At 38.3% G+C, this 25,611-nt stretch overlaps 1 protein-coding gene and 1 long non-coding RNA gene across 2 annotated transcripts in view; one reads left to right on the forward strand and one right to left on the reverse strand.

Annotated features, from left to right (window-relative positions):
* Positions 1-25,611, reverse strand: part of LOC144638056 (uncharacterized) — a 72,932-nt gene that overhangs the window by 16,595 nt on the left and 30,726 nt on the right. The gene's annotated exons all lie outside the window — the stretch shown is intronic.
* On the forward strand, positions 4,190-25,502 carry LOC144637759 (aldehyde dehydrogenase 1A1-like). The gene is made up of 9 exons (XM_078496837.1): positions 4,190-4,291; positions 5,333-5,523; positions 9,828-9,941; positions 16,554-16,841; positions 17,197-17,361; positions 20,115-20,272; positions 22,399-22,473; positions 22,925-22,964; positions 25,203-25,502. The coding sequence occupies exons 2-9, from the start codon at positions 5,347-5,349 to the stop codon at positions 25,233-25,235; spliced, it is 1,050 nt and encodes a 349-aa protein (XP_078352963.1). The 5' UTR covers positions 4,190-4,291; positions 5,333-5,346; the 3' UTR covers positions 25,236-25,502.

The following is a 25,611-nucleotide window of genomic DNA, read 5'->3' on the forward strand; positions in this document are numbered from 1 at the left end:
CGTAAAAAAATAAACTATACTATCATATTTCTACGTTATTACATTTACAAAAGAAAACTCCAGAATGATTCATTGTTACTACCGGACTTTATTAATAAAATTATCTATAAATACAAAATAGAGAAATTAATGTAATGAATTATTTCGCTTATTACCCTATTCTCTTCCCCTTCCCTGCCCACTCCATTGTAATTGTAACATTTCTTTATTTTGGCTTCATTTAAGTAAAGTAATTAATAAATAAGTTAATTTAAGTAATGCATTGTAATTCGAGGAATTATATTAGTTAATTTCAACTTTCTGTAGAGGGAGCGCACTGACATTTATTTTTTTTTCTTATTTGTTATTTGTTAATCGTATTTATGTAGTGCCTTTGTTGTAAATAAAGTATTCATTAAATGCAAAAAAAAAAAAAAAACACTAAATAGCAGCGAACCAAACGGGTTTCATAAGAACAGGCAAAATTGGCCTCTTTGCATCCGAGACAAGAGAAAACAGATAGGGGCGGATTTAGAAATCTCCCCCCTCCCTCCAAATCTCTCATTATAACAGATACAAGCAAATAGTCTTCGTTGTCAACCATACATCATTTTTTGTCACCCACAATCTTCATGCAATTAACACAGGCCCGTAGGGAGGGGGGTGCGATGGGTGCGTCCGCACCCCCCCCCCCACGAGCCTTGGAAGTAAGATAAGATAAGATAAGATAAGATAACTTTATTTATACACGGTTTTTCCATCAGTCAATTAAGTTACTGGACTATCTACCTATCTAACTAACTACAAAAATTTAATAACAACAAATTCAAAATAACAAAAGAAAAGTCTGCTTTTTATGGAGGCCGTGTCTAAAATTTACTTAAAATTTAGATATTACTTTAAACTGTGCCGACTTAATTTAGATTTGAAATCGGCCAGTGAAGATGCTTGTCTTAGGTCTACAGGTAAGTTGTTCCACAACTGAGCTCCACTGTACGAAAAACTTTTCTTGAGATAATCAGTTCGAGGTTGTGGAAGAACTAATTTGTTTTCGGTATTCCTTAAACGATAAGCACTATCATCGTCACGATATACGAATCTTGATCTCAGATAATCAGGAGTCATACCATGTAATGTTTTATACATTAGGATAGACTTCTGTTCCAATCTTTGATAATAGAGTCTTCTCCACCCCAGTGTCCGGAACAAATCATCTAAATTACTATCATAGCTCGCAGACATTAGGGTACGAGCTGCGCGGTTTTGAAGCCTTTGCAGTTTTTCAGCAAGGCCCTTGTTACAGCTTCCCCACACTCGTTGTGAAAAAAAATATGAAAATAAATAAATAAAGGGAAATGGTATTTATGTACTTCGACTATTTACATTCGATATGGTCCTTTGGGTTGAAGGTCCACCATTTTTAGATTCGTGTGGTATATTTTGGACCAAATTGTGTGATTATAGGTTAATTTCAACGATACATTCTACTTTATGTCCTTCATAGTCGAACCGTTGGAAGTTCCATTAATATTCCCAGGCGGGCTCGGAAGCACCCAAAAAGGTTGGAGCTTACCACAGTGCTAAAAGATCAACAAACCGATTCTGGCTGATTTATGTAATAACCATTTGACACTGAAATGAAGAAACCTGTCTTTTTCCAGTCTTCCTTCTATGTACTGCCATCATCGTTAGCTAAATAAATTGTAAATTACGTTTTCAAGGTCCTGTTTCGAAAAATATGATTTGAATTTAAAAATGTACCAGAATTATTGTCGTTGTTACTTTCACTTTTGCCTGCCTTTTTTCCAAACAAACTGTCTTCAAAACGCACGAAATGCTGTCTCAGATAACCTATTTTTTTCAAAATTTCCTGGGGGAGACCACACCCCCCTACGTTATATCGCGCCTGCGGCGCTCATACGCCCCCCCTCCCCCCTGCAAAATCCTGGTTACGGGCCTGTAACACTTCCTCACATATTCGTGTCAATGGTATATGAGCTCATATACCATTGCCTGTTAACCAATCAAAACGCAGGAATTGCAATATACCATTGCTAGTTTTTAATAAGAACTAATAGAGATGTTTGCATGGCCACTCCTTATGCTTATTATCGACTATAAGTGGATTTGATAGAATTACCCAGGAGACCAGTTTCGATTGCAAAGGAAAATGCACAAGCCTTTGTTTTCGTTCAAGACGATCATTTTGTCAATTAAAATGGAAGCGTTCTATTTAAAAGAAAAGCAACAACTAACGGCTGGGCCGTGACTCCCGGACTTTGATAAAAATTTATTGCAAACCGTGTTGATATAGACGCTCATCCTATAGTCCATGAATCGTTCTCTTTTTTTTTATAAACTGTTTCGTGTTACCTCATTCAAAATTATCTTTACTTCCAAATTCTTTGTCATATTCCCACTGGAATCACAGTTAATTTTAGCGAAAAATACTTTCAAAACATCTTACGCCTTTTTAAATTCACTCAACTTCACTTCAGCGGGAACACGGTTTAAATAGTGTCTGAATAGCACAGCGTGCCTCTGCTGGCCGAAACCACCTAGGATGGCGCCATAAGTTTTCAACTGCTAGCTAGTTGATTTTTTTAAACGATGATTTAATATTCGGCCCAACAATGTTCTGTTTTCGTCCTTTAAACAAAAGGAAGGCTAGTCTCCTGGGTATCTCTGCTAAATCCACTAATAGTGGATCATTAGCACATGAAGTGGCCTTATGCGAAACATCTCTAATACGAATTAGCATAACCACACTGACCTACTATTGGTAATCGCGCGATCTGATTGGCTACACAGGTGCCTACTATCGATCCGTAGAAGGCTCTCGGAGCGCGCGCGTAGTCTTCGCTGAATTTTATCAATCAAAACCTTCAATAAATCAATTCTAGCGATATTCTGAGTTTAATAGATCGGTAAGTGGGTTATGCTAACACAATTAGACGGCTCGCTCTCGGTTTCTACCGGCTTTTGATAGTTGGCTCGGGGCTTCGCCCCTCGCCAACTATCAGCCGCTAGAAACCTCGAGCTTGCCGTCTAATTGTTAAATAGTAGCGCCTACTATCCCACTATCTATTTCACGGGTTAAGTAAAACCACTCTATTGTACGATATCATATCACAAAACTTTATTTATTAAATAATGAAAAAATGGCAAAATTAGGCTTAATAATTTTTTTTACAAACGGCACCCCAGAAAGCGACAGCGGACATCGGAGGAGGCCTACAAGGCGCACACGGAAATGTGTGGCAAGGCTTTGAAAATGATGAGTAAAATAGATCGCATCCTAGATAAAATCAAGAGCGACAGTAGCGACGAGGACTGAACATGCAAAATATTGAACTGCAAATGTCCTTTTGTCCATTTTTTTTTTCAGTTGATAGTATTTGTAAACGGAAACGATGAAAATAAAATGCTTGTTGTCACCCAATTCGTGTTTTATTTGATGGTTCTATTCGTGCGTGCCGCAAATAGAGGAAAAGTTGCCCATGGAAAAAGAAACCGTGTATTTTACATATTTCGAGGACTTTTGAACCACAGTGGCTCTTGTTTGTAAAAGCGGTCCATCGTATTTTCTGGAAACGTTTCCGCGGGTTTTTGATTTCTGAAATCGCGTATCAATGCAAACGGTGGTAAGGTGAGACGGAAATATATGTCCACGAAATATATTAACGTCTCTTTTGTATTATGCAAAACGATAAGAGGATCGCGAAACTATTTTCCATTCTAAGAAAGCAGAGAATAAACTTTTAAAGGAGCAGTATCATGAGAATTCTTCTAAGTTTTTGTGTAAACTATGATCAAAGAATTATGTCGAGGGTGCACTCAGTAATCAACAAAATAACCTTTGAACAATAAAGAAAGGCATAAATTCATTCTACAAGGTGTGAATAAATGTAATCAATGGTTTGTAAGTGATTTTCTTCCAAGTAACATTGTCAAACTTGATCGAAATTTGAAGCCGTGAGCGATTTTAATCTGTCTTGCACGTATGGGCCAGCGTTTACATTTAAGCTTTAGCCGCATATTTATCAGAATGGACACATTTTAGACTTCAGTGAAAGATAAATAAATAGGGAACGCCGCTTTTAGGCTTGCCTAAATCTATATATTATTACTTGATGATTGTCTGATGATAAATCTTGAGTTCAGTATTCGTCTTTGCTACAGAGTTTGGAGACTTTGGATAATGGCAAGCCGTTCAGTGAATCGTTCACAATTGACTTGGAGCGGACAAAGCAGTGCTACCGATATTTTGCTGGATGGGCTGACAAAATCCATGGCAAGACAATTCCAATTGGTTAGTGCAAATTTTTGAGATGTTAACACAATGTTTACGTTATAAATGTGTCCGTCCTGATAAAGAAATTTGACATAGCACCGTTGTTCTTCTGGCTGATCCACTGTTTTTGTAGAGAGCTATCAAACCCACGCATGCTTCGTTTTAAAGGAATTCGGGGCTAAACCGAAGAATTGTTATCAACAGCTAAGCAACAAGTTTCGCATGCGTTTCACGTCATTCGCGACCGGAAACTCACGCCAACGAACTGAACAAATAACAGATAAGAATGATCAACGACAAAATCCTAATAAAACAACACATTCTATTCACATTAAAGGATCTGAAGTGATTTCTTGGATTTCGATCAGCCATTACAATACCCAGGATGTGACAGAATGTTTTCGCACCGACTCGGCGCAGGCTCCCTTCGCATTTGCCGTTAGAGTCTAGTTCCGAGTCCTAACTGATGTGGTTAAAGATCAAGGCTTTCTACAGCAAGCACTCTATTATCTGTCCCTCGCCCAGTGTATCAGAAAAAAAATTAATTCACGGTTTGCCACTCGCGCGAAAACATTGCATAACTAGTATGTAGTTAACATACCGGCAATACATAATCACTAAAAACTTTTGTCAGTATGACTTTTTTTTTGTACTGGGTTCCCATCGCAACATAATAACAAAAACCCAACACGAAATTCTGTGCTTAAAATTTACCATCAATTTACGTACTTAAAATTTACCATCTTTCATTTCTTATTACACACATGATGCTTTCGACATTGCAGATCCTACCAGTATGCAGGACGCGTGTCACATACTGAACCTAGTAAATGGCCTAGCTCGCCAAGTCTCTCGTAGCTCAGTAATTAGAGCGACCAACCAACTGGAGGCCATGGCTTCGATTCCTGTCGGGGACTCATATTTTTTGTCTTTGTCCGACGCTCGTGACAAATGTACATTTCATCTTTATCATGGCAATGCGGTTGCCCAGAACATACTGTCATGACTGATTGGTTCTCAGCAGTTCGTTAAGATCATATTATAAATGGTTTCTTTTAGATGGTGATTTTTTTATGTTATACTCGCCACGAACCCATTGGCATTGTTGGGCAAGTCATTCCTTGGAACGTCCCCCTCGTCATGCAGGCGTGGAAATTGGCCCCGCTCTGGCAGCAGGAAACGTGGTTGTAATGAAACCTGCAGAACAGACAACGCTGACCGCCTTATATGTGGCGTCTCTCATTGCTGAGGTAAACTGTAAATTTCAGAATAAATATTAACGCTATAAAAACATGACGTTTCGGCGACGACATGTCACCATTATCAAATGCAAATTTTACAATTCTGTGCCTTGTAAAATTTGCATTTGATAATGGTGGCCGTATCCCTAGGAGGGGGAGGATGGACTTCCGTAAGCTATGTAGGCTGTTTTGTCTGAAAAAGAGTATACAGGAGGACAGAATGGAGCTGTTTCAAAGGGAAGCGGTTTTTCATGAACTTCCCAGCTGACTGAGAAAAGAAACTTTTCAACCCACCTGGCTGGCTGATTTTTTGTAATCAGCAGTTTTCTTGTAAAATTTCATAAAAATCTAATGACTAGAAATCGTGCCTTTTCTCAGCCAGCTGGGAACAGCTTTTCTGTGGAACCGCTCCGTTTTGTCCTCCTGAGTACAGAATTTGACTATTTTGGTCCAAAATAAGATATGGTTTCTGCATTCATGTCAGGAGTTATATATAATTTTTGGGAGAAACTGCTTTCGTGATCGTTATTTATCTCGTGAGAACTATGATTTAAGGAGGCTCACAACGGTTTCCCCAGCTCTTATACTTTATTGGGTCAGTACTACAAATCTTTAACAGTTGCTGCTACAATAATGATATCAAACAAATGCCCAATCATTGCTGAACAAGTTGTGGTCTTTGTCATGACGTCACTGTTACCATAGCAACAGTATAATCTGTCAAAACACCCTTAATTTTTCCTTTAAGCGCTTCTAACTAAAAAATGAGCTTGGTGAACTCCATTTTTTTATTGAGTAATGAACAGCATTGTTAAGGTTGCTCAACTGGAATTTTTAGGGGTAACACCGCTCAAGATTGAGAATTAACTACGTTGCCATTAACAACGCTATCGAAAAACGATCACCACAGTTGTATTAGATAAAGATGAAATTTTTTCATGACCAGTGTTATATTGACATCGGAGTTGCCATAGCGACGTCATTACGTTTTTTACTTTCGCTCGTATTCCTCGGCACCAGGAGATTTTTTTTCGAAAATCGTTCAAAGGAGCTTGTACCATACATAGCTGTCTCGATGTTGGCAAAGTTTGAACAAATTCTATGAGAGCGTTTTTTCGAAATATTTGGGGATGAAGTTTTCGGGGCTATAAATACAGTCAAAAACATACTAACGAAAAAATGGGGTAATATCTAAATGAAACGACGCGCCTGTGAATTGCATTTTCATCTTAAAGTAGTTTAATTCCATTTATAATCGTGTTTAAAACAGTGGTGGGGATATGCCATTTCCAAGTTACCATTTGCCTCTGTTTCTAAACGAGTCTACGTGCGAAACCATTCATGTAAAAATGAGTTTCACCTACAGGTCCATTTTCATGCAAATCAAACTCATTTTCATTTGAATGGTTTCGCACGTAAACTCGTTTTGAAACTGAGGCAAAGCGTAACTCGGAGCTTTGGTCGATTGCGAGAAAAAAATTTGATGAGCGTGCGTTCTGGTGCTCTTGTTGCCATTTTTGTTTATAATTTGGTCTATGCCTACAAAAGTGATAATAAATTAAAACGGCTTGATGAATTTTTTTTTTTAAATTTGACAAACCCGAGGTTTTCGGAAAATTGTTCGGAAAGCAGTCGAGCGTCCTATTTAATGCAAATGAATTTTTTGCTGAAGTCGTGCACGTGGATATGAAACTTAAAAACAATACCCGTGAATAATGAGTACAATCGCTTGAAAACACGAAACCTGCGAGAAATAATCCGTACATTGGAGGCCCAATTTTATTGCCTTAAATGTTTTCAATGAGCTTGAAACTTGCAAGCTATATCAATTGATGACAAACCTCGTGTTTGTCAAATTTTAAAAAAAAAATCATCAAGCGGTTTTTAATTAAGAATTTGTTCAAACTTTGCCAACATCGAGACAGCTATGTGTAGTACAAGCTCCTTTGAGCGATTTTCGAAAAAATCTGCTCCCGGTGCCGAGGAATACTAGCGAAAGTAAAAAAGTAATGACGTCATTTCGTCGCTATGGCAACTCCGATGTCAATATAACACTGGTCATGAAAAAACTTCATCTTTATCTAATACAGCTGTGGTGATCGTTTTTCGATAGCATTTTTAATGGCGACGTTAATAATTTTCCTAATTTGAGCGGTGTTACCCCGGTGTTACCCGGTGTTACAGTTGAGCCACCTTAAGATACAATTTTTTTGCAAAGTCAAGAAAAAATTCTCCGGAGCGGTTTCAGTGCCACCTTAAGGTATGGGCCAGGCAAGGCACACAACTTATCTGATAAGATTGATAGACAAAGCCGTTAGGAAGTGCATAAGGCACAGGGGACCCAGGCTCACGCTTTGACAACTCGGTCAAAATGGCAAGTAATGTCCAGAATTGAACGAAGTGACGAAAATCATAAGTGAAAATGGCGGCTTCAAAATTCTAAGGATTTGTATGAAACTTTATAGGAAAAATCATATCGAAGGAAAATAAAATAAACCGCTAGTAAAGTTCACATTTCACATCATATGTTGTATATGTGATGTTTCTTGACTGTTCTAAAGCATTTAAACCCCATTTAACCAATATTTTTAATTCTAGTTTACTCTTCTTACCAAAATTAATGCAAGAGTGAACACTTCCGACGTTTGATAAACACTACTGTTCGATAAAAAGAGGCCAAAAATTGCTTCTAATTTGATCCGCTTGCACCAAAACTTCGCATGGGCATAGTTCGAAGACCATTCTTTTACTGCAGCAAATTTTTGATCCGCCTGCCTCTCTCCACCTTTTAAGAATACGAAAAAAATAACCATGGTTTACAAACGTTTGGTTTTCTCCAACACCTTGATCCAGAGGGAGTGGACGCATTTTTAATTAGCCTTGCTTTACACGTGCAGCCTGACGCTGCACCATTACGGTTCATTTCGTTCAAGAATTCCTGATGAGCTGAAACTAAACGTCGATTTGAAATAGCGTCGAGAATCTTCTACTCGTGGTCATTGTTCTGCAAGAACATCTGGCGTTAATAATGAAGAAAAAAGTAAGTTTGTCACGGAATTTAAATTTTTGCTTGTAAACATTTCTTCTGGTGAGACTCACATAAACATTGTATCCGGGAATTGTGCAGTATACGGACTGGAAATCATCTTCAAATTTTGGAATAAGACTATTATTCTGCGTGCAGGAAGATTACAGTGTCAGTGAAATGGCACATCATTGGGATTGAGAAATAAGGTTTTTAGTAATTTTTAAAAACAATTATCTAGTTATAATGTAACATACATGCTAGTGTCATGGTTTCATTTAATGAAACATTGATTGCATGTTAATTAAACCTCTCAGTAATGTATACTTGATTGAAGAAACGTTGACCCATGAAAAGCATAAACCATAAACGATGCGACCTAAATGTTTACTGGTAAATCAGAAAAAAGTAATCGTCGTCGGTGACAGAATGAACATAATAATAAGACAGGTTGTGTAAATCATGCTCATAAAGCTCTCAAAGAAAGAAAATATCTTGATTATAAAAAATGGAATATTTCCAAGCTTACCAATGCTGTCTACCCAGAATCTCATTCGGTCTTATCCTTCATGGTTTATGCTTTTCATAGGGTAAACGTTTCTTCAATTTGGTATATACTGTACATTATTTCCAAAACAATTTTAAGACCTTCTTCAGGCTAATTTCTCACTAAGCACCTGATATATAAGAAACACATCAGACTGAAACCCAAAATATGGGTTCTTATATGCGGGTTTTAATTAAAAACTACAAAATTAAGACTCAAGGGTGGGGACTCGATACCTTTATCTCTTTGGTAGGATGGTGGGTCCTGTCCTTGAACAATAGTTTTGACTATTTTCATGACCTTAAGGAGAAATGGTATAATTGACTTGGATCGTCTTAATGAGCAGAGTTGTTAACTTCTAAAAAAACTGTTGTGCTGCGTCGGCGGGCCAGTGATACACTCAGATGATTATCAACTAGAACTAAAAACTTCCGTCTACTTGCGACTTCGTTTGGCCAACGACGATGGGCTTGCACCCATATTGAAAAAACAGCCTGCAAACAGGCTCCCTAGTAGGTTTTTTTTACCAAGAGAACGAAATTCTTGCTGCTTTTTAATTTTAATTTTCGCCTTACACTCCTCTAGGGAGCCTGGTCGCGGGGAGGTGTAATTACGGCTGGAAATCAAAGGTTTTCTCTTAACTAAACCGATCCAAGTTCTCTTCTGAAGAGAATTTGAATTAGACGTTAAGGAAAACAGACACCTTACCTTGGCAATATTTGCTTTTTTTTCCTGTTCCAGGCTGATTTTCCTCCGGGTGTTGTAAACATCGTGCCAGGTTATGGACCTACGGCAGGAATGGCAGTCGCGGAACACATGGAAGTTGACAAGATTGCTTTTACTGGCTCCACTGATGTAGTTTTAAAGTTCTTTAAGAGTTCTTTAGCAATTGACATGTCACACGCAGCAACATGTCTCGCAACGTTGCGAAAAGTTTAAGATAGTTCTATTTTTCTTGCAACACGAAACGCTGCATTTTGTTCCATTGTAGTCTGGTAAACTTGATAAAATACGGTGTTACAATAAAATTGGGGTGTAATAATACAACACTTGTTGCATTGCATGTTTCAAGGAAAGTTGCAACACGAACTCAGAGACTCAAAGCTTAGTGCAGAATACAATGGAGCCGGTTAATTTAAAGTATGATGTTTTATTTTTCACCTTCATTCATTGTTTGTAACATGATACTCTTGTTTTTCTTGCAACTCTGTAACAAAAACGGTGACATCGATGGTAATTGTTTTGCTTTCAATAATAAAACATATTTTAACACAGAAAATATCGATTAATCATAGAAACGGTTTTACAGTTCAAAAAATGTAAGGTCACATTTTCTGAGAGAATGGCGCTGCTAAACCAAGAATTTATTTCATGTGAACCGCTGTGACGCCTCAAAGTCTAAATCAATTAATTTGCAGTTTTAACTTGGCGCCACGGAGTCTGCATGAATCCTGCCGCAAACAGGCGATGTCCGTGAGAGTTCAGTTTAAAACGTAGACTAATCTGCGCATGCGTTTAGTGCAAAGTACTTTTAATAGTACCACAAGAAGCTTAGCACTTCCTAAAACAAAAATTTTCCTTTGTGATCTTCATATGAAAAGTACGTTGATATACTTCACGTTTTACCAAGGGCATATCGTCCGGTTCTCCGCACCGCCTACTTCCCTCAAAGGAATAATTCATTAATATCAATAACTAATATTAATTAATTAATTGACTATTAAAGTTTACACTATAGCGCTAGGCGGTCTAGCGCTAGCGGGTTTGCAGACGACATCCTACTAAGCCATCACTAAAGTGCATTCTGCACTAAAAAGGGCCTTAAAGCATCAAAAACTATTTATATTTTAAGCTTTTACATGCCGTTTATGACGACTTACCACGCCAAATTTGACGACCTATATTTTAAAATTCCGCCATCTTGGATCCATTATCTTAGATTTTAAAAACTTTCAAAAACTTTGTTAACAAAACTCCGAAACTGTTTTGAAACTAAAGCGAGAAAAAGATAAAGATGCAAAACCTTAATGGTGTTGGAATTAACGCTTCGTAAAAAACAGATTTTTTTCTAAAACAGAGAAATAAACTTCAAAAACACCAAAGTTTGGTGAAACACCTTTTGAAAACTTATTTCTTTACAGGTAAGCGGATAAGCGAGTTAAGGCTTAGCAGAGGTCAATCCATTGTACCTTCACAATTATAGTGCATTCTGTACTTAAAATGGAAATAGAACAAAAATTTAAGAGGTTGTGTCTGTAATACCGGTCTGGTCAATCTGGTTTGCAAAATAGAATTCGCTCATTTCTTGTGTGTTGCAAGACTTTCATGCACTTATACTAAAAAACACAATTCGCTTGACCGGATCATTGATTTTTTTCGAGTTTTTAAGGATTTTCAGTTCACCCGAACGAGCGCTTGTAACGACCACTGTCAAGGCTTAAATTTACCACAACTTTGAAAATTAATTAAAAAAGAACTAACATTTTCTGTACCAAACAAACACCACAGCCTGTTAAATTATGTCTTTTTAATTTATCACACCAACTTTCATGAACATTGAGCTCGAATCAAGCCAGCAGCAAAACATTAAGGACACCCCTATCACACACCTTGATCAAACACTTGAAAACGGCTCAGATTCAAACTTTATTTTTGAAAAAGTGAGGCGGTCTACTTCAATCGAACCAACGCAGCCGAAAAGTAGATGAAATAGAAAATTTTCGTACAGAAAAAGACCTTTTGGTATCGTCTTAATGAAATATTTACAGCTGTGTAAACTTGCCCAATTTCGAAGATCTTCATGTTTGCAGCCATTTTAAAGGGACTCGTCAGGACGAGAAGTTTCATCAACTGGCCTCGCAAATTAAACATACCTAACACCATCAGAAATAAACAAAAAATAGAAAAAAATTAAAAGTGGAAGCTCGACTTACATTTCAACGATTTCTACGGGCGTAAGGTCATTCTTGTTCGAATTTCGCTCGATTATTCCACAACAAATAACAATATTTGATACGCAGACTTTGACTCAATGTAACGTTTGAATCAGTTAAAGGTAGTAACCTCGTGCTTTCCCTTCCTTACTGGCGTACAGCGAAGTTGTTTTCACGACAAAACAGCGAGCATCGGGTAAAGAAGACCAAACTGACTTGTTTATCGATTGGTCGGTACATACTTCATGTATGGAGTACCGTTGTGTACCGTATGTGTACCGTATAGTGCCTCATACATGAGGTAGTGACCGACAGGCCGTTTCTTCGGCTGTTTCTTCGACGTTCAACGTTTTGCTATGGAAAATCTTTGCTGTACGCCATCAAGGAAGAAAAAGCACGAAGTTACTGCCTTGAGCTGATTCATAGGCTACATCAAGTCGAAGTTTGTATGTCAAATATTGCTATTTTTAGTGGAATCATCGAGCGAAATTCGAATAGTAACAACCGTACGTCCGTAACAATCAAAATGTAAGTCAAGCTTCCATTTTTAAACACGATTTATTCCTTTCAATTGAACTGCAATGCATTTATATCTATTTTTTGTTTATTTCTGATGGTGTTAGGTATGTCTGCGAGGCCAGTTGATAAAACTCCTCGTCCTGACGAGTCCCTCAAAATGGCTGCGTTGGTTCGATTGAAGTAGACCGCCTCACTTTTTCAAAAATAAAGTTTGAATCTGAGCCTCTCTCCTCCGCAGAGGCTCCTCAGAGAGGTTTTCGGTGGAGAGAGTCCGCTGTACGAAAAGAGTGCAGGCGAAATAAAACGGCGAGGGCGGCCGCGGGAGCCTCTGCCAGATGTCACACCCAATATGGCCGCCATCCGGGGGAGGTAACCTTTCTATTAGTGTTCCTCACCGGGGGTGGTGTATATGTTACTACCATATGTCAGTAAAATGACTGCTAATATCATGTCTAGAATCGGTTCTGAAGTTAATTACGCGATGCACGACAAGCAGAGTCAACAAGAACGCATTCAGATGCCGGTGTGGAAATGTGGAAAAGTTTTATTTTGCACAAAGATTGTAGTTTTTAATATTAAATCTGTTTTGTTGTGTGGCGAACAAATTCAACAAGCAAAGGATTCGATTTGGAAACTTCTGGCAGCTGAAACTTCTATAAACGGATTAATTCTTTCCTGAAAGAGAAGAGAAGAAGTAGGTTTGTTTTGAAGAATGTTAAATTCAGATACGTATAAACAGATTCTCAGGTGGGCATTCGATTGCGAAGTTTCAACATCAATTCTTTGCCGTACGAACTAATTAAACCAATCGAAATATAAGCTTAAATTCTGTTTCTTCGTAAACAGCTGCTTAAACTTGTGTAGAAACTATGCACACACTCATCTCACTCGCATTTTTCTGTACGAAATAATGCTTGCTTTGTGGTTGTTGTGTTACTCGATCAAACGATCAAAGGCATTAAACTGGTAAATATTAAAAGCGAACTGCAACATGTAGGAAATTAAACACGGAAGGCATGAAATACAAGAAATACAAGAAGTATATTTACCATCAACAGATATCTCCTCGAGTGGGAAGTCGAGCTAATTGAAGTTTTTCCCAACTCACGCTTAACCTCCATAGAACAACAAACTTCCCACACGACTCCCCACAAGTTTCAGGGGGGACTTCGGATACAAAGATTTTTGCTTTTCTTCAGAAAAAATGAAACTTTTCGGAGAAATAACGGTCCCTACTTGAAGTAACAAACTTTCCGCTGATTTTTGCCAAGTTTCAAGCTGCCAAAGTCGGCGAGGGCTTAGAAATTCATCAATGTACCAGAAAACGATAAGGATGTTCGAGAAAACGACAAGCTTCTGGCAGAGGTTCCCCGCGAAGTGGATCTCGATCTCGAGTGCGCCTGCACTCACCTTGCCCAGCGGATTTTTACAACGACCGCCCCATCGGGAACCTCTGCGGAGGAGAGAGAATCTGAGCCGTTTTCAAGTGTTTCATCAAGGTGTGTGATAGGGGTGTCCTTAATGTTTTGCTGCTGGCTTGATTCGAGCTCAATGTTCATGAAAGTTGGTGTGATAAATTAAAAAGCCATAGTATAACTACCTGTTGTGTTTGTTTGGTACAGAAGTTGTTAAATTTTTTTTAAATTAATTTTTCAAAGTTGTTGTAAATTTAAGCCTTGACAGTGGTCGTTACAAGCGCTCGTTCGGGTGAACTGAAAATCCTTAAAAACTCAAAAAAAATTAATGATCCGGTCAAGTGAATTATGTTTTTAGTATAAGTACATGAAAGTCTTGCAACACACACGAAATGAGCGAAATCTATTTTATAAGCCAGATCGACCAGACCGGTATTACAGACACATTTTCTTAAAGCCATGAAAGAAAAAGCCAGCATCTTGTGGATCGGTGCTATATGGCGTCCCCCACCCCAGGCTCTTGACATTTAACGATGTACCCACGCGTTGTACCTTATTCTCACTTAATTTCGCGAGTACTAAATTTCGCGATTTTCGCGTTTTTGAAAAAATCGCGAAATTTAATACTCGCGAAATATAGGACACGCGAAGTTTAAAATCGCGAAATTTAGTATCGTACTGATAATATAAAAAAATAATGAAACTCGATGTGTTTCATCATAGTTATTCCAACATGTCTGAGCATCATGTTTAGGAGTTGTTTGTTTAATTTTGTCCGTTAGTAATCTCACACTCTACCAGTCGCACTGTTCGAACTGTTCTCTGCCGCCAAGTTCTTCAAAATTTCGCTCTTGCAGTCGTAGATGAACCTATCAGATATTCAGACTGTTGAATACCTAATGTTTTGTTATGAGTATATTGTTTTGTTTGCTGTTTTTACGATGACTTTCATATTAGTTATGTTGTTACAGTTTCGAGGTCAAAACTTCGTATTAAAGAATAGATAAAAATCGCGAAATTTAATACACTGCAATTGTACTTTCCTGTTAAAATCGCGAAATTAAGTACTCGCAAAATATGGCTCTTGATTTTTCGCGAAATTAAGTACTCGCGAAATTTAGTGGGAATAAGGTATTGAAATGTTTCATTGAAATTGTCTTCATCCCAGGAAAAGAAAATCAGTACAGGGCATTGGGTCTTTAGAGGATTAGAGAACTCAACTTTTCCCTCACACCCACAGCCCTTTCGCACAAAGTTTAAGAACACATTAGTGAATCCCAGCCTTGCTACTGACAAGTACTTTAACCAGGTGGAACCTTTGCAATGAAATCAGCGTGCATCATAAATTCATATAATCGCAAGGTGATTTAAAATCGCCCGCCAACGATCGATATCTTTACAAATCGTCAGTACATTCGGTGACGGCGCATATTTCCTGAAGCCAAACTTGCTGCAGTCAAAACAGACATGATTCAAGCCCGGGATTAATGATCCCTGTTGTTGTTTTTTTTATCAACAGATTACTGACAGCCCTGTTTGGAAGGGTTGGGAGTATTATTGCATGGTCTTTTGTAGGCTTTATGTGCTGGTTAAAGGAACTGTGTAATGACCTTTTTGCCAAATTCAACATGAGAAAACGACCACAAAACTGAATGAAATATAAAAATAACCATTTAACTGGGTTTATATATATATATATATATATATATATATATATATATATATATATAAACAGCGAAGGAACATTTTAATAACACAACAAATACGAGAGAAGGTACGGATGGACAAAAAAATATTGAAGAAAATTGAAACAGATTGCGATATGGGTTTTTGAAACTGTTAGGCTGAACACTGTTTTCAAAGTTAATCTCATTTGTTTGTAACTTTTAATTCTATAGTGTCCCATCCTCGGAGACCCAGGAGCAGTTAGTGGGGGCGAGGGAAAATCTACACGGGCGAAATAAAATTTAATTTCTTCGCTGACGTGAAGTTTCATAGCAAGTATTTGGCAAAACTTGATAAAGTAGACTTAACTTAGCCTTACCCTCAGAAACTTGTGTTGTGTGATCTTTTAGTTTGTGAATTTTCCGGAATACTTTATTCGTGTTTAATTACGTTTGTCTCCAGTTTGATTGACATTTTATAACCTCGGTGGAGAGGTGGGAGAGCAAGCTATTATTAAGGCGTGAAGACACTTGTACTAGTCACAGCGTTGTTGCACGCATTGGGAGTAGTTCGCGCGGTTAAGTTTCTCACAATCCCTCCCCTGTGGCTGCATTTTTGGCCTTTTGCGGGCTATATATATGCTGGTTAATAGCGCCATTCACCCCTCATAACATGTGTGTCGTGTGATCTTTGAGTTCATTTGTGATTCTCCCAAAATTAAAATTAAAACAAGCAAGTTTACAGGATATATAAACGTACATGGTTTGAAACTGGACAGCAAACAGCAAGGTTTTGGACGCCTTACGTCCCTCTGGGTGCGATGATTTGTGATGGAGGATCAAAGTGCGTACCTAAAGTTTCAGGATTTTACCTAAGATAACCCATTCTGCCTGCACACCTCGGACGCTCTGGTTGTTTTTATTTGCTATTCACAGGTTGGACGTTTGATTCAACAAGCAGCAGGCAGAAGCAACTTGAAGAACGTCAGTCTGGAGCTAGGTGGAAAGAGTCCTAACATTGTCTTTGCCGATTGTGACATCGATGAAGCTGTCAGCATTAGCCATTCTGCTCTCTTTGGCAACCAGGGTCAGGCTTGCTGCGCCGCGAGTCGCTGTTTTGTGGAGGAGCCTATTTATGACGAGTTTATCAAAAAGAGCGTGAATAGGGCCAAACGCCGTGTCGTTGGTAACCCGTTTGACCTCAATACACAACAAGGACCACAGGTACAAATTATGTGGAAATCTTCTTTTGTACGCTGAGACGTGACTAAAATTAATGTCAAATATAGCAGGCTGGGATTTTTCCCAGTAGGAGGTTACTTAGATTGCCTTACAATTCACTTGACCACCTGTGTCCCATTATGGCTTCTTATATTTCTCCTTTTCAAATTGGTCATTCATTATCCAAATCAGCTGCCACCAATTGCAGTCTTAAACATTTTTTTTTTCTTATTATTACATCTTAGATGTTGTTCTGTCTTAATGCATTTTAGAACAAACGTGATATAAAATCATGAAAAGCTCCTCATAAAGTTCAGCAGTATTAAAATGATTTCATTCTGATCTTACCCTTTTAAAGGTGGATAAGAAACAGTTCGAGAGGATTTTGTCGATTATAGACAGTAGAATCAAGGAAGGGGCAAATCTGGAATGTGGAGGAGCACAACATGGCGACAAGGGCTACTTTCTACAGCCCACTGTGTTCTCTGATGTCCAGGACGGCATGAGAATTGCAAAAGAAGAGGTTGGTTAGCAGTAGCAGTAGCAGTAGCAGTAGTAGCAGTAGCAGTAGCAGTAGCAGTAGCAGTAGCAGTAGCAGTAGCAGTAGCAGTAGCAGTAGCAGTAGCAGTAGCAGTAGCAGTAGCAGTAACAGTAGCAGTAGCAGTAACAGTAGCAGTAACAGTAGCAGCAGCAGCAGTAGCAGTAGCAGTAGCAGTAACAGCAGCAGTAGTAGCAGTAGCAGCAGCAGTAGCAGCAGCAGTAGCAGCAGCAGTACCAGCAGCAGTAGCAGAAGCAGTAGCAGTAGCAGTAGCAGTAGCAGTAGCAGTAGTAGCAGCAGTAGTAGTAGTAGTAGTAGTAGTAGTAGTAGTAGTAGTAGTAGTAGTAGTAGTAGTAGTAGTAGTAGTAGTAGTAGTAGTAGTAGTAGTAGTAGTAGTAGTAGTAGTAGTAGTAGTAGTAGTAGTAGTAGTAGTAGTAGTAGTAGTAGTAGTTAGTAGTAGTTAGTAGTTACGTGTAGTAGTAGTAGTAGTAGGAAAACTCCAAAAATGAGTTATTTCATGCTAGATAGATTTTTGGAATAATAAAAACACGCAAAATCAAATGACAACGAGAGGAGGCGAGAACTTGCAACTTTATGGAAGCGCAAGAAAATTCGAGAGCGGGTGTTTAGACCGTTTTGTAAGTTCGAACTTAAAAGAAAGGATAAATTTAATTTGAAATCCTCCTGATTCTGATCAAAGAGCGAAAATATCTAGACGAAAAGTACGGAGCCCAGTTAGGGCTACTCAATTTTTCCTTGTCAAATTTCCCTTTGAAATTCATGACTTATGTTTTTATGAAACAACTTCTAAATTGCTTCGCACAACTCTACTCGGATGTTTACTATATTCTCGAGTTTGGAGACACCATTGTAAGCTAACAATTTTCGCGTAGCGCTTTCGGCACAGAGGCGAAGATGATTGACAGTAAAACATTTTCACGTGCAGAAAGCAACAGCTCTATGCGTACGGTATGAAAAATTGCGAGAGCGAATTTACCAAATTGTGAAGGAAAATGTGTTTTCGAATAAATATTTTGTAAATAACAAATGTGTCAACATCTTTAAAATCTGAACCTAGAAATCATGTGCGCCGACCATGGAAGCCCAGGAAGCCAGTAGTAAACAGGGAAAAAATTTAAATGATTAATTAGACAGCAGAGGCATCTTCGAGGATTCAGTGTTTATTTTTGTGGTGCGTTTTCTAAACGAAAAGTTTATTGTCTCGTGTTATTTCGTGCATTATATTTACGGTTTTTTATTGTTGCTTTTATGGGTGAGGCGCTTGTCTTTCCTTCACTTAGGATAATAAAAAGATATTCACCCAAAGACTTTTCATTGAGTCCACGCCATTCCTAATTTTTCACAGTATCATTTGCAGAAAACATTTCGGTCCGGGGATCATTTGCGGTACAATCTGAGGATCATTTCCGGTCCTGGAATCATTTGCGATCCAATTAGGGGATCATTTGCGGGCCTGTACACTTCGAGAAAATCTGATTATCACATTTTTCAGATTTTTGGTGTGTCACCGTGACCGTCACATAACACGAGACAGCCAAAAGCTTAAAAATAAACACAACTATCGACCAAGCGCAAAACAGCATCTGTTTTTCAATTCACTTTGATAAAAAACGGATTAGCACATTTTCCAGATTTTTGCGGCCTTACTTAAGAGACCACTTCGTGTAATACATCACGTCCAGTATTCCGAGCATTTAGAATATATGTGTAGCAATCTAACTCGGAGAAAAACACATATAACGTCAAGAGCGTTAGAATGAACGTCTAAAAATTGTACTTGGAATACGACCTTATCACTTATCACTTGCCTTATCACTTCGTTACCTTACGTCAGATCTTACTCAAAGCAGTACCTCTCCATACGATATTCTCCTGTTACCTTGTCGTGACCGTCACGTAACACGAGACAAAAAAGGTAATCGCTTCCGTCTTTAGAAGGATTTCCACTGACGCGTATTTTTTTACGTGCGCTTAGGTGCGTGAAAAAATTTAGAGACAATGCATGAACGACTTGCGTACACGTTTACGGCGGCCATACTCCAGAAATAGGTTTAAGGTTATGGTTAACGTCAGCTTACATCTTTGATATTGGACATCTATGTCATGGTCAATTGACAGCTGTCAAAACAAGGTATCCGCTGACCAGTATCACATGACCATATCGAGGGCTCACATATAGAACTCATCGAGGTCGACTGTTTTTTTGAAGTTTACCGCTGACCAAGTAATGGTTTACATTGGATCGCTCAAGTGCTATATTTTTTTCGATCTGTTATCGGCAAGTAAATTCGGATTTACGAAAAGGGCGAAGTAAATAATCGGGGAGCTCCGCTTTTAGGCTTGGCTAAATCTATTTAATAAACTTACTGGCAAAGGCGTTGCTCCTCTGACTGGTCACGAAATGTTGCAAAACGGCTAATAAAACTAGTTGTTTGTCTTAGCGCGTGCGAGACCAATGCAGTACTTTGCATAATTTGCTCTGTAGTAAAGCTAGGGCATTAAGGTGTTTTCGCGTGTTGTTGATTCTTGGATTGCGAAAAAAATTATAAAAGGCATAAAATGGCGAGTAAAACGCCTTTCTTGTACTATTTTTAAATCTGAATAAACGTTTGCTTGTCATACTAATTGATGCATGGCTCATCTTCTTTGAATTACCGAAAGAATATGTACTAAAAGCAGGTGTAAAGTTGTTTTACAATTAACATCTCTTGTGATAGATTTTCGGGCCTGTGATGCAAATCATGAAGTTCAAAGACATGGACGAAGTAATCAACAGAGCCAACAACACAATATATGGCTTGGCAGCGGGAGTGTTCACCAAGGACATCGACAAGATGAATACTATCACCTCTAGTGTCCGCGCCGGCGCTGTATGGTGAGTAAAATCTATTAATGAAGCGGACGCTCGAGACGTATAAACTTCCAGCTAAAACTGATTAAATACAGGGGACGAACTGCTCCACAGCTCTCGGAACGAGAGTGTTTTACGTACATTGTTCCATTGATTCTCGCCCTAAATCCAGTAAGGCGACCGACTGAAGAGATCACGAAGAGACCCAACTAGACTGTCCACAGCCTCTCTATTTTTCAACGTATAAAAAAAGCAAGAGAATCGGCGAGCGAAGCGACCGTTCTTTCCCCGCACTCATTTCATCGAAAAAATAAGAAAAAATAGAGGGCTGTGAACAGTCTAAGAACCAACTAGTCTATTTTACAGTCGCCGTTTAGTAACACGTGTTTTGTAAAAATGAAGGACAGGGGATATTCTTAGGAAATCAGTTTTAATTTCCCCTCCCCCCCCCCCCCCCACCTCTCGAAGATTTTTCGTAATTTTGAAAAGGGGACTAAATCTCTGATGCTGAAACTTTTAGTCGCTGTATTTTCATCCCTTGCGGGAATTGTCATATGTTAACCAGCCAAAAACCAGGTGTTCATGATTTTTGACGTTGCCATTAATTACAAGTTCCAGTCACTGTACGCGCCGCAAAGTTCTGGATTAATTGGAAATTGGGAGACTTCCCACAAAACACTTGGAAGACTTGAGACAAAAATTCGGGTTCGGGCCTTTTTTTGTCCAAAAGCATAAAGCATAGAAAATTTGAAGAGGATTTTAGGGCTAAGTTTTATGACCTTAGCATTTTCGCACACCTGCTCCAGCGATTTTGCTTCAACTTGGGTGGCTGTGTATTAAGTCAATATAAACTGACTTCAGAAATTTAACTAAAATTTTTCATTGCATGGATACGATTATTTTCAAAAAGGGGCCTAGTTAAATCCAAATGTCGTTAAATATTAGATAACCAAATCTCATCATACAAGAAAGGATGCCTTCCCTCTTTTGCATCATCTACATCTACATCTACATTTATTGAGTTGATAAAATCTGGTAAGACATCACATCAACTATAAATACAAGCCAAAATAAATACAAAATATGTACATATACATAAATTAGATAAAAGTGATATGACAGAATAACAGGATAATTAAATAATAATTCTTAATTACAATTTATTTTACTTATTACACATACTTCCCTAAATTTGATTTAAAATCAGATTATGACTTGCAATTCACTAAGTCAGCAGGCAGTAAATACCACTCTGTTATTGATCTAGGAAAAAAAGAAAACTTAAAAACGTCCTTAAACACTTTTGGTATCCTATACTTAAAAGCATGGCTATTACGTGTTCTTTTTTCACTGTTTGGTATTAAGCGTTCTTCCGTGGTTATACTATTATTGAATGATTGATGATAGTTTTTCAACGTTTAAGGAGCAGTGTCACGATATTTTAATTCATTTTTCTGATTACTTTTAAAGTGAAGGAAACATCGAAATAATAGTTTCCTAACACAGAAAAACAACAAAGGAGTAATAAAAACGCGAAAAAAAACAAGGATGGTTTCGACTGACGAGGATTAAGACAGATTACAAACGACAAACTTGAAAAAAAACTTGCCAATTTTTTCAAGATGTTTTGTCCGTGACTTAGCTCCTTTAATAGCCATTGCGTCAAAAGCAAAGCCGAAAAAAGCCTCAGCTATAAAATAGGTCTTCTCAAAATCATTGTCGTTGTGGAAACTCAACACGTGGTTGAGTTTCCACAATGACATTATTTTTTTTTGTAATTTTGGGGTATATCGATACCTAAGGAAGAGTATCGTCATAACTTGCTCTCTTCTGGTGTTCATGGTAATCTGAACTTTATCGTGAGCGGTGACGCTATCGAAACAATAAAGAATGCCTGGGGACTAGACTGTACTTCAGAATTAATGCGTTACTGTTCGGAAAACGTTTATTTTTTTTGGTCACAGCAAGATGAAGTTCTAAGCATAATGATAACAATTACTTGGTTGAAGCTCGTCATTACATCTGATTTAGGTTTGGGACAGTCATTATAGAGTTCGTTGGTTATATGTGATGATGGTTGTGCCAAAAAATCAGTTTATTCAGCATAACATTGCTAAAATTTTCTCAACAAACATTCTTTTATTGTGCAGGGTCAACTGCTTCAAAACTATACCTAGCCAAGCTCCATTCGGTGGCTTCAAAATGTCTGGAGTAGGAAGAGAGTTGTAAGTTTTTTTCTTTTCATTTTCTTTTCTTTACTTTTCTGTTGCCTAAAATAACCATTATACGACCTGATGTGTTGGTGATGGCTGAGTGACTGGTTAAAATTTATTTTTTGTCGGTTGGTTGGTTGCTTGTTTCTTGGTTTGTTCCTGCTGTTTTTTAGCGTCGTTGCTTGCTTGTTTGTTTGCTGCTTCCGTTTTTGTATTTAACTATGGGTGTCCCCTCGATCTGCCGAGCCGCAGAGGCCCATAAGTAGGGTGGCTGGATGGTTATTTGTGCCATTGATTCTGATTGAGAGGTCCCCTCCACTCAGGAGTAAAAATGGGTACCGGCGAATTGTCGGGGGTCTTAACATAAAGCCCTAAAGTGAGCTTGCTTCCCACCCAGAGAGAGTAGCAAGTATTCCTAGCTAATTTACAGTTTGTTACTTGCACATTCTTTTATTTCTTGCAGGGGTGAATATGGTTTGCAGCAATATTCAGAAACAAAAACGGTGAGTGAAAAGATTGGAAGCTGTGAGCCGGGAAGGCTCGGTTCAAAAGCTTGTTCGTTCGTTAGTTCGTTCGTTCGTTTGAGCCTGCGTGCGTGCGTTCGTCCGTTCGTTCGTACGTGCGTGCGTTTGATTGATTGTGCAGATCCTTCTTGCTGAATAGTTTGAGTTATAAAAAAAGATCATTAAAAACTACGGTAATCACATGGGGCCCTCACATCAGATAAGAGGATAAATAGGAATAAAACTTTACCTGCTTTTGTCGCGTCTCTTTCTTTCTTTTTACGCGGTCTGTAAGTTGGTGGTCTGGAGCCGAATAAATTATTCGCGGTCAGCTTGAACGAAGACTGGAACCGAGAAATCTTCGGAACCGCTCGTATCTCTTAGTTTATGACAAGAGGTGAAACTGTAAATGACAGCCTTCAAATTTGACAAAAATTCGCAGCCAAATATCTGTCTAAATTTTACTATACTTACTCAGCAGACAGGAGAAAGGTTGAACTAGACATCCATGAGCTTATTTTGCCCAATTGTTTCTAAAGTATACAATATTTTGGCGTCGTTTTAAAATCTTTGATTTGGTTGGATCTTCTTGCCAGTTGGGGGTCACGGAAGTAAGAATTTCGATTCATTGATTGACAGATTTAAGGCGGAAGTAAATGATATTGTTTGTTCTGATTGGTGCTTTTCAATTCCGGAAGTTTTTTCTTTTTGTTTCGGAATTAGAATGATTGACTGAATATTTAATTTCGTTCTCAGATGCGATTTGTAAAATATGCAAAGATTTAAAACCCAAGTGCACGTGTAGAACGGTGGTTGCTAATTTAACCTTTTGCTAGGCGACGCTCATCGTTGCCGATGAAACACATCGGCCGGGGACAAGATTCAATTTTTTATACCTACCATTCTGTTATTTCGAGTTTACTTGTCGAGGAAAACACCGCCATTTCTCAAACTCATCACCATTGAGCCGAAACGAGAATTGCAAAACAGAAGGTCACAAAACAAAAGGCGTAATTAGCTGAACACTGCCTGTACGTTCTATGCAAAACAACAACGAGAATGGAAAAATTCAGCCTACACTTTTTACAGAACGTGTAAATTTACAGAAATTTTTATTCAGATTTGATTACTGCTTTTAGTATCCAACTACAGGGCGGTACTGAACCGACAGACCAAATGAATGCCTTCAAACAAAAGCATGATTGACTAGTTTCTTTAATTTTTTTTAAACTTTACGCTTCATTCAACTCAAGGCCGCCGCCGGAGTTATTTGAGCAAACTACATGTAAGGATTTAAAGAAATTAAGAGTTTTTGGGTGGTATTGAGACTATACTTGACAACTCGGGAAGATATTAGGCCATTTTGTACGCATTGCTGTCTCTTCCGCAAGTTACATTTTTACTTCCGGTTGTAAGATGGTATTCCACTTCCGTGACCCCCAACTCGCAGAAAGATCGAACCATGAAAGCTGAGAGTTTCACCCCTTGTCACTATATAGCACTCGTAGCTTGATCAGGTGTCGTCCCGAGAATTAATATTTACGAATGTTCCTCCCGTCCCAGACCCCACATTTTTCTCGATTCCAGACCTCCAACCTGCTAGACCGAGTATTAAACATTCAAAATGGCCGATAAAACACAAAAAACGCGACGATAACAAGTAAGAATGTTTTTCTATTTATCTGCATAGCTCATGTGAGGGCTCCCTGTGTAATGATAGGAATTACTATTTACTATCAAATGTTTAATGGGAACGAATAGGTAGTTGTTTTCATTACGTGTTGTAAACATGAGAGCCTGATGAAGGAACCCGATCCAAAAGCAGAACAAAGAGTTCTGTAAACCAAGTCACCATCCAATCATAATTACCGTTGCATGTGATTGGATGAAGTGAAATATATACATTTTTTACACACGTTAATTCGTGATCAGGCGTACTTTTTTAAAGGAAGAAAAGAAAAAAAAAGCCCTCCTCCCTCCGGATGATAGGGCAGGAAGGGAGGGCATGATCGGAGGTTATACGCACGTTGGCTATTTAAAAGAATTTTGCACTTTCTAATGTGTACGGTCTTTTTGCTTTTCAAATAATCTTTTTTTATATAAATGTTTCGTGAGAAAACAAGTCTCCTTAATAATTCAAAGTATGCTATGACATAGCTGACAAAAGGATAGCACTAAAATTGATAGCACTCTACATGTCTAACTGCTTCGTGATACTTTGGTTTCTTTTATTTACAGATAACAATAAAGCTGCCCCAAAAGAACTCTTAAACCTCATTAGGTTGACATCGCTTCGGGGGATCCATTACCGTCGCTTGCTCGCCACCGAAACATGATCTAATTGGGTATCAAACGTGGCATGATTCGTCATCAAACGTTGAAGTTTGGCAGACCGTAACGGCAACTTTCGCGCCGAAAGTTCAACACATTCCGGTTTCGAAATGACGGAAGGATTGGATATAGACACTTCTAACGAAAAATTGATCCTGATGTGTGTGGATATGCATTTGCAGGCTTATTTGAATCACTTTTTGTGTAAATTTTAAGTTTCGTCCGTATTCAATATTTATAATGAAAATTTTGAGTGCGAAAGTTACCGTTACGGTCTGCTAAACTTCAACGTTTGATGACGAATCACGCCACGTTT

The sequence above is a fragment of the Oculina patagonica genome, chromosome 14, assembly GCF_052425735.1.
Source record: "Oculina patagonica isolate OP01 chromosome 14, crgOcupat, whole genome shotgun sequence".
Classification (NCBI taxonomy): domain Eukaryota; kingdom Metazoa; phylum Cnidaria; class Anthozoa; order Scleractinia; family Oculinidae; genus Oculina; species Oculina patagonica.